This window comes from Choloepus didactylus, chromosome 18, assembly GCF_015220235.1.
Source record: "Choloepus didactylus isolate mChoDid1 chromosome 18, mChoDid1.pri, whole genome shotgun sequence".
NCBI classification, from domain to species: Eukaryota; Metazoa; Chordata; class Mammalia; order Pilosa; family Megalonychidae; genus Choloepus; species Choloepus didactylus.
This window is the reverse complement of record NC_051324.1, coordinates 56,757,584-56,770,543: the sequence shown is the minus strand read 5'-3', so window position 1 is coordinate 56,770,543 and position 12,960 is coordinate 56,757,584. Positions and strand designations below refer to the sequence as shown.

The 12,960-nt window shown below is 41.3% G+C and overlaps 1 protein-coding gene across 4 annotated transcripts in view; it reads left to right on the top strand.

Annotated features, from left to right (window-relative positions):
• The first annotated feature begins 2,175 nt into the window (after positions 1–2,175).
• MAP3K3 (mitogen-activated protein kinase kinase kinase 3) overlaps positions 2,176–12,960 on the top strand; it is an 82,201-nt gene continuing 71,416 nt past the window's right edge. The window contains exons 1-3 of one of the 4 annotated variants that reach the window (XM_037810085.1): positions 2,176–2,515; positions 11,110–11,231; positions 12,819–12,911. In XM_037810085.1, the coding sequence (XP_037666013.1) occupies positions 2,512–2,515; positions 11,110–11,231; positions 12,819–12,911 (219 nt within the window). In that variant the 5' untranslated portion in view covers positions 2,176–2,511. Of the gene's footprint in view, positions 2,516–11,109; positions 11,232–12,818; positions 12,912–12,960 lie in introns of those variants that run through there. The other 3 variants (XM_037810083.1, XM_037810082.1, XM_037810084.1) reach the window with 3 other exon arrangements.

The following is a 12,960-nucleotide window of genomic DNA, read 5'->3' as shown; positions in this document are numbered from 1 at the left end:
GACGGGGTGGGGTGGAGTGGAGTGGAGGGGTGGTAGGTGTCAAGGATCAAGAGTTTTGTGATGAACATGTTAAATTGGTGATGCGTATTAGACATTCCAAGAGAAATTGCTGATTAGACCTTCGGTAACAAGCCATGGAGTGGGTACCAGGTTTCCACTGGCATTATTGTTATTTTTTATATTTATCTCGCAGGTCAATAAAATTAAAGGTCAGATCTGGGCCTTGGATTGTCAGATTGTGACCTCCAGCATTGGCTAGTACATACAGTCTCGATGTGGGTGATAACACCCAACCGGGTAAAAAATTGGTTCTTAAGGGTTGAAAAATTCTTAGATGTTACATTGGTTTGTGACCCTCCAAAGCTCAACCCTACATGTAGTATTTAATTCTCTTGTTAGTGAGAATTTAATTTAAATTTAATTAATTTAAATAAAATTAAAATTTTCTTCTTAGGGGGAAGATAATAATAAAGAGTTGAGAAGCAGTGGTCTAGAACAAGAATATGGTCTTACAGTCACACAGACCTGATATAAATCCTGCTCCACCAATAACTCTCCGTGGCCTCAGACAGGTTACTTAACCTCTCTGAGCTTCATTTTCATCATGTAAGTGCAAAATGTATTACTTACCTCAGAGTTATTGGAAAGAGTAAATGAGATGAATGAAGTGCCTGGCATATAGTAAATGACTGATAAATATTATTTTTCTTTCTCTTTTAACTCTTGTCTCCCCTTCCCAGAAAAGAGATTGTTATTATAGTTAAGGAACTGCAATAAACTGGGTAGGGATTTTATCAGGTGAGAAGATAAGATAAAAGCTGGGGCAAGGTGGCTGCTTAAATATGTTGAGGGTAGGGAAGATGTAAAGAAAGAGGGAGGGTTCCAAGGTCATTCTTAAAGGATTTGACACTCAAGTCAAAGTGACCACCAAAAGTTCTTAACTAACAGTTTAAAATGACATCTGAGGAAGATTATTCTGGCATCTTAAATGACACTGGAACCCAGAATAAGGAAGCCCATATTAATTGTGGTGGACTTGGAATCAAAAGATCTGGGTGTACAAAACGTCGAACAATGGGGGATTGGGGGAATTAATTATGGTCAATTCCATTTTTGAAATATCATGCAACCAGTACAACGGTTTTTGAACAGTATTTAGTGGCATGAAAAAAAAACCATAAAAGAATGTAAGCAGACTTCAAAACAGTATGAAACCATTTTTGTCAAATGTTATATTATCTAGGTAGGAAGTAGATTTTAAAAATTAAGATGATCTCGGATGAGATTTTTATTTTCTTTTTATACTTTCCTGCATTTTTCAGTTTTTCTGCCAAGAACTTGAGTTGCTTTTATAACCACAAAAGAGTTGTTTTCCGAAAGGACCTCTGGTTTTGCCACCTACTGGTTGAGGTCCTGGTGCAACAGAACCTAGATTTCCCAGGATCCACCTTCCAGCGCTACCCCAGCCCCAGCCTCTCCGGCCCAGAAAAAAAATGGGGTAGCGGTGAGGCCGCCCCTGCCCCCGGGCAAGCGCGGCGCAGGGACCAGAGGGCTAACCAGGAATCTGACGACACGCGGGGAAACGCTCAGTCAGAACCCTCCTCTGTACACGGCCCATGCTGGATACAGCGGGGGACAGGGCTCGCCCAGACTGCCGAGGACCGAGAGGGCGGAAAGCCCGAGTGCCCCTCCAGTCGCCTTTCCCAAACCCCAGCCCCAAAGTAGCCGGAGGGAACGCGGCCAGCCCGCGCGCCCGCCGAGCCTCGGGTGATTGACGGAAGGTGGGTGTGTAGGCGGAGCCTCATACCCGAGCTGTGATTGGAGCACCCAACTCCGCCCGGAGCTCAGAGCCCTCTATATGATTGGCTAGCAGTGGAGGGAATCGGGCGCTGTCTCCATGATTGACAGACGGTAGACAGCCCTACGAAGCCTCTTTGGCTTCGCCCATTGGCATCCTGAGAGAGTAGGCGGGATTGGTTCATCGTATGGTGCAGATGATTAGCTAGTGGCTGAGAGTTAGGAGGCTGGGAGAGAGCCCAAGCAGGGGCGGGGGGGCCAGAACACATCCTCCTTGTTATTGGGTGGTGAAGCGAGTGGGGGTGGTGCGAAGGGCCAGCGACTACCTGGGATTGGCGAGCGCTGGAGCGAGTGACAGGCAGGGGGGCAAGCTGCGCGAACAGCGGTTTGTTTTTCGGAGCGTTCCTGAGGTGGAGAACGGTGGCCGGACGGAGCGACTGCGGAGCTGAGGGACTGGCGGGCGGCCGGGCTGGGCCGAGGCGCGGAGCTTCGGGGATGTAGCGGGCCACCCTGCCCATGCCACAGCGCCCGGCTGCGGGCGGAGCCGGAGCCGGAGCCTGGGGAGGCGGCGGGGGCCCCGAGCGCAGCCTGCGCCCCCCGCGCGGAGCCAGGCCCGCTGCCGTCCCCGCCGCCCGCGCCCCCGGCATGCAGCCCCGGCTGCGGAGGTGACAGTCCTGGGCCCGAGCTGCCGCCGCCGCCGCCGCTGTCGCCACCATGGGTGAGTGTCGCCACCGCCCCGGCCTGTGCCCGCGCTGCTCGCTTCGCCCCGCCCCGGCCCTGGCTGAGGGGAGGAGGACCCTGGGCCGCCGCCTGACAGGCATGGACAGCCCGCCGGGCCCGGCTGGGACCGCTGGCCGCCCAACCGCCCTGCTCGCGGCCCCATGGCCCGGGCGGGGTCTCTGGCTCCCCAGGCCCGCCGGGGCGGCCCCGGCCGTGGAGCCCCCCCACCCCCGGCAGCCCTCCTTCCAGGCCGTGCGGCGGCGCATCCCGAGGAAGCGGCGGCGGGGATCCGGGGCCCGTGCTCGGCGGGGCAGCCCGCTCTGGCCCGAGGGAGCCGGCCCGCGAGCCCGAGAGTGGGGGGAAGCGGGCGCGCAGCGTGGGGCCCGGGTTGGAGGCTGGTGCAGGCCCAGCTGCTGTTGTGTCTTTTCCTTGATTTGCTTTTTTTTCCTGCCTGTGTCATTTCCTTCCCTTTGCTCACACAGGCCAGCCTGTGAGAGTTCCCGGGGCTTGCTCTCCAGTCCTGTGCGCGCCCCAGCGCCGGGGGGAGGGCGTTCGGGGAGATAGGCTGGGAGGTGATTAAAAGGCGAAACACTGTTACCAACGGCGCAGTTGAGACAGGCGTGCTGCACGCAGTTTGTTGGAGGTTCGCAATTGGTCTGGTGCTGCCAGTTGTAATTCATATCCTACTTTCTGAAAAATCCTGTTGCGGTGTTTTACTTTTTTTTTTTTAATCTTGCGGTATCACCGAAATTATGTAACTTTTGAAAGAGAAAAAAGTTCGCTACACAAAAAATCTCCGTGAAATCATTTCCTTTTTATCAGTATTTGCAAATTCAGCTGCGAAGATGTAAATCTCAGAAAAGCTTTTAATGTCTTCCACACGCAGCATTCGAACTGAATTATATTTCATATCCTTTTTGGTAACGTAGCAAATGACTAGGGCTCGATTAAGAAGCAAACAATGTTTTAGATATACCTTGCTTTTCTTGTTGGGACAGTTATCGCAATAATGTTTTTTCGCATTCACAGCTTTTTCAGAATATTCAGATTCTTAAGGCTTCAGTGAAAGAATTCTTTGCAAAACCATCCATTGCTTTTGTGAAGTGTCCCATATGAAGAGGGAATGTCAACGTTTGCTTTGCCCTGTAGCAGTCATTTTTGTACGAGGTTAAGTCCCATTGGCCAGATAATCTTTTGTGGCCCATCTCAGCACTCTGGCTTTGAATGAATTGCCTTGTTCTATTTTCGTGCCGTCCCCTCCTACAATTTAGGAAGGGTTTGTTCATTTTCTGGGCTTACTGTTACCTTCCCATGCTTTGCTTCTTCGGTGTTGTTCTGGGAAAAGTCTCCTATGAGAGTATGGATGAAAGGAACCCAGCAAGACCTCGTATTTAAATAAATAATAATTATTGAATATTTACTATAAATGGGCACAGAATTCTTCTTGACCTCCCCAGGCTTCAAACATTTATTTTGTGTTAAGGAATTTGGTGCTTGAACTAAATCTTTGAATTGATTTGTGAACCTATATTGTGATAGTCTTTCTAATAAGTCTTTCCTCCTGATCCTGTGGAGATAGCCATAGGACCCAAAGGGGAGTGGGAAATACTTGAGATGTGCAGATCTTTCACTCCTCACTATCTTGACTGCTAAGCCAGTTAAGAGTGCCCAGAACCTGTTGGCTACATTTCATTGTCTAATGTGAAAATAGATGTGAGCCTGTTTTCACATTTCAGGATATTTTCAAAACATTTACTTTGAGTGTGTTGAGAATATGGAGAGACAGTCATGGGGGAGGAAAGGAACCATCTAGGTAGGGTCCAGAGGCCCAGAGAAAAAGGACTAGGAACTCAATATCCTTCCAGTTCTCCCTGTCAGTTTTGCATAAAGGAACAGACAGTGAAAGGGGAATTAACTGGCCTGGTCTTGGCCTCCTTCAGCACTTCTCCTCCACAGCATTCTCTCTTTTTTTGTATATGTCCTTGACACATAATTAGAGCTAATATTGAATTCTGGACACCTGGTTCTTTTTAATTTGCTTTGTATAGGACTCAGCAAGGATGTATGTATACACACACTGTCACTCTCTCTTAAATTCTTGTTTCCATTTTGGTGACATAAATGATGGTAATTCAAATTCCTGGGTTACTTAGTTTGCTTTAGTTGCTAATTCTGAATATTGTTTTTATTAATACTATAGTTCTAAATAAACTCAAAGAGTTGGTCAGAGAGAAACACAGATATCTTAATATTTTAGTTATCCTTGTTAAATTCCTGCTCAGTGAGGAAAGGACTAAAACTAATTTTGAGTCCCTGCCCCACAGTTTCTTTGGTTAATAATCATATTTTCCTGAGAACTCAAGCCTGTTTGACAACTTGGGTTAGTAATAAAAACAGGTCAGGTTTTATATTAGCTGTTAGACCCGGTAAATTTCTAGTGGAAACTGTACTCATCCCTGTAAATAATGGGAAATATTTTCTTTTTGGCTTTGATACTATGTGGTTATAAAAAAGTTGGGATCGGTAGATTGTTTTTTTTGGTCACACTAGTGTTCTCTCTCGGTTTTAGTAAGTATAGTGGTGAGTACTGTTAATTATACCTGAGATTAATTTACTAGAGTTTATTTGGACTTTTTATGTATGCAATATGAAACTTAGTGGGAAGTATTACTAAATAATATGTAGCAATTTGGAAGTGTTACAAGAAACTAACTATAGCAAACTATGATTAAGGATAGTCTGGTTCTGGTTTGACATCTTGGTTTGAAGTAAAAATCACTGTGACCTACAGACCTTGCGTCTCTATGGCTCCAAGGCTTTTGGGAGCTCCCAGTTAGACCAGTCTCAATTCAATTTGGCTAGAAACTGGCCCACTTCTCACCAACCATGTAGACTCTGAATAGTTCATAAGTATTTTGTTTGAAACTTGAATCACAGTTTAATAAATCAACATGGCTATATCATGACTAGATTTCTTATATTTTAAAAAATGACAGTTGAATTTTAAAACTGAATTTTAGGCATTTGTAAAACGTAAGTATCTGTCCAATTGAACATTACTGCGGGGAATACAGAGAGGATACGAAGCAGTTTTCCTCGTCCTATGTAAGCTATTCATTTATTCTTTGCCCATTTATCAAGGGCCGCCTATGTGCCAGGCACAGTGTTAGGGCCACTATTTGCATTATCCTGGCCTCAAGTTCTTACAGTTGGGTAAGGTGAGCCAGAAACATGTAAGTGAGTAAATGCAGTGAGGTCTTATAGGTACTTTTCCAGAAGTGTGTAAAGGGACACAGGAGGGAGAGATTGATTCTGTAGTTTTGGTGTTGACACATATAATCCTATAGTCTTAGACCTTTTGGTTGATTTTTGTTAAGTATTAAAATATAAGATAGTGGTAGTGTATGCTGATGTTTATGAGGAAGCAATAGTTTACTTTGCAATATGTATTTTTTTTTTTAAATTTTAAACCATCACTTAATATTGAATGCCTATTGTATCATAGAAAGAGAAACAAAAATAAAAGCCAGAATTTGACTTTGAGATCTAGAAAAATTTCAGTCATGGTACTTGAAGAAGAAAAGTTTCTTGTGATTTTAGGATTAGGCCTTATTGTCAGGTTATACTTACTATAAAATGATGTTTGCCCAGGTATGGATAGGGTGGAGCAGTGGAAGTGTGTGAAATGTGAAGAGAAAGATATTATAATCTGACTCAGGGACTCTGTGAAGTACAGATACCCTGAGTGAACAGTATGATCAAATGATCTGGTAGAGCATTGGCAACATGAAGAAATAATCTCAGTCATATAGGACATTTCCAAAATTGTTATGAGTTATGGTACCATAGTTTCAGTTATTTCCTTATTGTGAAATACAGCATGTATACAAAAAGGTGAAAGCTTTTAGATCACAATTTAACAAGTAGCTATAGAAGAAATTTCAAAGGATGCTATATGTCACAGTTCCACCATTGCAATCCTTTCCTTCCAGCTGTTCCAATACCCCAGCAACCAAGAAGAAAATTATATAGAGATTCGGTATTCATAATTCTTTGTTAAATTCCATCTTGTCTATTGCTATCCCTTCCTCTAGTTTAATCACTTTCCCGATCTTCAGGGATGTCTAGGCAGTGACCACCCTAAGTTGTTCGTGTTAAAAAGGGGTGTCAACTTCATGAGAAAAGGGGGCACATATAGTTGATGTTCTTGAAGAGGCTGTTGCCTCTGGTTTTGGGGACTTGGCCAGCATAGGAGTTCTCTAAAGAATTTAAGTTTCTGAAGAATAAACTTAGTGAGTGAAACCTTTTAGAGTCTCAGATAGGGATCCAGGTATTCTTTAAGGTTTGGGGGACTCCTGTTGACTTAGGCTTATTATATTGTGATCATTTGGTATATCTAGGTGAAGCTTGCTTGCATAGAGGTAACCTCGAGGACAGCCTGTTGACTTTATTTGACTTTTCTTAGCCACTGAAACTTACTTTGTTGCCTTTTCCCTGTTTTGGTCAAAAAGGCATTCTCAGTCCCTCACGGAATCTGTGTCCCATATCACCAAGAAGACTCAAAGCATCCTTTGAAAGATATTCCTTTTTTGTAAATATGTTGTGTTTCACAATAAGTAAATAGCTGGAACTGTGGCCTCTAATATTCTTTGAGATTTATTCTCTCACTACTTGTTAAATTTCACTTGGAAGGTTATCACTTCATGGATGTGTGTTATATTCTACAATTTAAAAAATATGATTAAAAAATAATCTTGTGAATTCAAGTGAAAACAAAGATTAATACTTTGGGGTTTGTATATATGGAATAGAGTGTGTCTGGCATGGTTAACAGACATCATGCGGGATAATAATTCATTATTCATTAGAGGACAGAAACCTTCTGGAAACTTTTCTGGATTTTTAATAAGGGAATTCATAAAGGGAAGTACCTTGAAGACCCTGCTTTTAGATAGGAGAAATAGCTCAGTCTGGAAGAGTAACTTCCTCCTGGGGCTAAGAAAGAGGAGCATGTTGCCTGGCAGCCCCGTACCACATAGGTCAGAGTATCAGAAGAAAAAATACATGCTGCTGGATAATTATGGATAAATGTCCATTTAAAACTCTTGAAAACTTCCACTTCTTAAGCCTGAACTCTAAATCGTTGTTTCATAGACCCCTTCTTTTCTATTTTCTATGAATATTACTTCCCATCCTAGATTTTTAACCTCTTAATCTCTAGAATTAACTTCTTCCTCTGTTCTTCCTGGTAGCCTTTAAGTGTGTCAGACCATCCCCATCCTCAGGAAATCTTTTCAAGGTTGTAGCACACTAACTCATCCCTGCCTCAGCTCGTTCACATATAAAGCTCACAAATGAATTGTTGTTTTCTACTACTTCTGTTTTTGAAATTTTTTTTATTTTTTTAAATTTCCAACTTCTTAATTTCCTTTAAATTTTTGTTTCAGCCTTTACCACTCTATCGGATCTGCCTGGCCTGTGCCTGCTGTTTCCCTTCTTTGGTCTTGGCCTCTGTGGTATCACTCTTGTTTTTACCAATCCTCTTAAAAGCTCCTTTGCCAGTTTCCTATCTTTCCACTGTAATTGATTAGGATTACTCACTAAGGATCAGTCTCTGATCCTCTCTTCTTTCCCTCTTCCTACCCCTTACCAACTTATTCTTCATGTCCTTTTTCCTCCTCCAGCTTAAGCTCTCCTGCATATGGAACACCTTGCTTTTTTAAAGAATCTTTATTCTGTTAATGTGTGATGTAAGCTCATCTGTACAACCTCTTGCTAGTCACACTTTTAATAAATATATTTTACACATTTATGTTGTGTATTCTGGTGTGTATATTGTCTAATTAAATACACTTGTTTTTACTCCTCATATTTGTGTGTTGTTTGTCCTTTTATCCTTAGAGTTTGGGCAACTTGAAGTATCTTTTAAAACTTTCTAATGTATAATACATGATAGGTGGTCAGTAAATGGTTATTGTTAATGATTAGTAAAAATCCAGGAATGAAATTCAGTATTAGAGTAGATTAAGTGGCCTCCAGTCTTTTTCCATTGACCTTTTCCCACTGATGAGAATAGCCAGCATTTTTTAGCATTAAGTATTAGGGTGTTTTTTGTTTTTTGTTGTTGTTGTTGTTGTTTTTTAGTCTTTTAACCCTCACAGCAGGTCATTGAAATGATACTCTTGTTATCCCTATTTTACAAAGGAGAAAATTGAGGCTTAGAGAGTAAGTGATTTGCTCAAGGACTCCTTAAACTCAAGTCCTTCTGACTCCAAAGTCCATATTCCTAACTACTGCACTCTAAGAAAGCTGCTATTTTTTTTAAAAGGTTTTGCTTGTTTCTTCATTTGTTTTTGTTTTCTTAAGGAATTTCACTGAAGGAGTGGTGATAACTCAGTTAAAATCTCAGTCCAGGAAGAAATGCCTAAAAGATCCACTTGATTTACTTCCTGTCTTTATTCATGTCCTCAGTTTGAAGCATCAGTTTAAGAACTGTCTACCTTTGGCAGTGTATTCTACTTTGGTACAAAATCACATTCTGTAACCCTGCTTCACTTGTGACAGTTGTGTCTGATTTCAGGAGATAGTGCCAAGCCATTCACACTGGAGGAATGCTGAAACAATTAAACAAGGTTATTCATTAAGTAATGCCAGAAATTGGTTAATTTCCTGGAAACAGAATTTATCATGATAAACCAGCTCTTTTAATACCATCATCTTTTACAGAATTAGAAATGGTTTCTCCAGTCAAATTTATTGATTGATTTGAAAAGTTGTTTTGTGTTTGTGCATATATTCACATCCATTCTGGTTCATTATCTGAGTTCAGACAACTGAAATCCTCAATTCTGAGGGTGCTTATATCGATACTGAGAACTCCATGCATTCTCTTAGGAATATTGCTGGATGCTCCTCAGAAAGCACCTACCTAATCATAATTCTCCTTATATTGGTTCCAATTTACTATTACAGTGGATCCAATTAATTTAAAATATATTCAATAATATATACAAGCTAATTTAATCTATAAGCCTATACATATATGATAACATGTATGTGATATATATAAGCCAATTTAATACATAAGCCAATAATCCTATCTTAAATGTTTTGCTTTAGTTCTAAACCTTGTTTGGGAACTTAAAAAAACAAAACAAAACAAAAAGCCTCTCAAGTTCCCTTTCTTTAGGAGCCTCTAGGGAAATTGCTAGAAAATATAAAATAATTGATTGGGATTTCTGTGTTTTGATTTTGACAGTTGTCTTTCCGTAGGCAGTCACTTCCTTGTCATTCATTATCCCCTTTACCACATGCTTTGGGTGATACAACTGGATCACGCTTTTATTTACTTTTGTGTGTATTTTGAAGTGGGATTATATGGGAATGTATTCTATTTGTGTTTTTCCTGCAAGTTTTAAACTTAATTTCACTTTTTTGAACAGGTGAAAAGCTCTTCATAAGCATCTTTCCCCTTCCTTTCCTATACCTCCACAGGGGGCATATGGGGCACCTGAGCACATTTGGTCTAGGAAGAGGGGAGCATGAGAGAAGAGAATGGAGCAGTTTTACTTCCTATATACTTCATGCTGTTCTTTCCTTTCCATGGAGTATTAGAATATTTCCAAGGGATGAAAAAGGATAGACGATAGGCACTGTCTTTGGGTGGAGTCTTTTGCACTTGCTTCCTTTAAGGTGTGCCCCAAGTGACTCACTTGTCACCACAGCAGAGTATAACAAGTCATCCCTCGTGTTCCCTTTCAGATCAACAGATTTATTTATTTTCAACCCACAAATGCTATTTGAGTGGACAAGGATCTCTCAGACGACCTAGGAGACATTTGTAAAACATGGAATTAGACTGGTTTGGGTTCCGAGTTTTGGCCAGTTGTCCTCAATGCATAGAGAACATATAAGCTGTTTCAAGAAGAAAAAAAAAGATGAAAAGAAATGCCAATAAGGTAGAGACAATATATTGGTAGGTCAGTTAGGGAAGAAAAACAATAGAACTGCCTCTTGACTTCCCTCTAGGAAGCTGAGGGCCTATAAACTTGTAAAGGAATGGAGTGGGGCATTCAAAAGTTAGGCTTGTAAAATAACTTCTCTTCAAGGGAGCTACCTGAGGTCCTTGTCTGGTACCTTTTAAAATGTGCTGTCCTACATGTGATGTTTTAAGAATAGATTTGGTACTAGCTCTATCCCATAATCAGCTCTCTGTGAAATCATCTTTTCATTTAGTACCCTTCTGTGCTAAACTGTGTTTTCTTCACTCCACCTTTTCATTTGTTTTTCCTGGTTGAATTTCTCTGGCACATGATGTATTGCTCTGTTTGAGCACTTCTCTTCTCCCTAGTGAATTGGTAAATATCACTGCTAGAAATCTGATTGCGGAGCTGTTAATTCATTAAAATTCGATTGACATAGTCAGGCCTCAATTATCTACTTTTCAGAGGCATCAGATACATGTGATTAGAGTTGTAGGGTCTGTCATTTTACCAGGGCAGAGTTCCCTGAGTATTAATCATAAAATTTGTGAAAGTGCTTTTGCTGGTCTATGTGTAAGTATCTTAGCCCATGTTCTCTCTTTTGTTGTAGACGAACAGGAGGCATTGGACTCAATCATGAAGGATCTGGTGGCCCTCCAGATGAGCCGACGTCCCCGGCTACCTGGATATGAGACCATGAAGAACAAAGAAATGGGTCACCCAAATAGGCAGGTGTGTGTGGTGGCCCTGGCAGATTTTAACTAGATTTGTAGGGGAAGGGTTTTCAAATGGGAAACCTTTGAGAAGCCAAGGGTACTCTGATACCAGGCTTGGATGCTGTTGGCCTTTTCCTTTCACAGTCTGTTCAGTGGTAAGTGATGTATACCAACCAAGGTGTGGGTTCATGATCTGGAATCCCAAAGCCTTGTGTGCCTGACCCCTGGAGTATTTCATCACTGGAGAATAAGAATAATTCCTTCTCTCATTATGGAAACAGTGTTCAAATGATTCTTTTTTCCCCTTTATTGATTATTTGCAACTCTTTGACCCAGATGCATGATCCCTAACTCGAAAGTTTTTAGCTTACCATATATATTCAGGAAAAAAATAATTAATTTTGATGTTAGCTTACATAAAACATAATTAAGAAGGGAAATTTATTTATTTATTAAAATGTCACCTAGTACATTTTAAAAGTCAACAATGACAGATTTTGTTGTTATTTACAGTTGTTTCCCCTTATTAACTCAGGTAATTGAGAGTGCCTGTTTTATTAAGAGTTGTCTGCTTCTTTAGGAAAACAGTTCTATTTTTGGTAACATTTAAACTTTTGTGCTGTTGAGAATCTTATTCTCTCTTCCAGTGTCATTTGCTTTCAGAGAGTGATGGGAGCTTCCTTTCTGTGTGGGTATCCAGTGCAATATTAGATGGGCTATGTTGGACACATTTGTTGAAAATTTGTCTCTGATCCTTCTCCCTCATGGTTCTCTTTGTTTTCCAGCTAACCTCCTCTGTCTTCATTTGCATCTTGTCCACCAGTTCTTCAGACGTACCCTTGGTTCTTGGAGAAAGTATAAGGCCCTAGATAGAACTTTTTTTCTGTCTGGTGTCTGCTACATATAGTCTCCTAGAGTATTTCCTGCCTTTAGGAATATTAGGAACTCTAAGTCCTTTTGTTTCATGTTATAACTGAAGGATTAGTTCAGAAAGCTGCTTTTATTTTTGTGGTTACCTTGTAGAATGGGGAGACACAGATTAAGGCCCATTCTCATTGTTCTCATACATTATTCTATCTAATTGTATGGGTTCTCCTTTGCTATAATTCATTGGTATTCAAAGCCACTTTAGGAAAGAGTGTTTTATCAGAAGTGAGTCCCCTCACCCAAGTTTGAGCCTAATGACCTCACTTTCCTTCCTGTCTTCCTAGGTGGAGTATGCTTGCTAATACTGCTCCAATCAGCTGACCTTTCTCCAGACTGGACTATTAGTGTGGGTATCAGTTAGTGGGTGAAAAGGGGGACCAGGTTGAGAAAAGGAGGGGTAGAGTGGTCCTTGGTAGTTTCTTAAAGGGAGATAACCTTTTAGGAATTCTGCTTAGATCCTAAAAGGTATAGTAAGAGAAGTTCTGATTATTTATTGTGCCTGCTCATTAGAGTGAAGTGAGTGGTTATAAAACCACTGTGGAAAAGAGTGACTTGTTTAGGAAGTAATCCTGACAATACTGGCTCTGTAGACCCACAATTTACTTGAATATCATCAAACTTTTTCTCTTTCATGGAGGGTACAAATTATTTATCTTAGTTTTTTTTGTTTTTGAAGAAAAAACACAACAGCAGCAACTCAGCCCTACTGAACAGTCCCACAGTAACAACAAGCTCATGTGCAGGGGCCAGTGAGAAAAAGAAATTTTTGGTAAGGAACCAAATTACCCCTTAAAGCTGAAATGTGCATTTAAATCTGA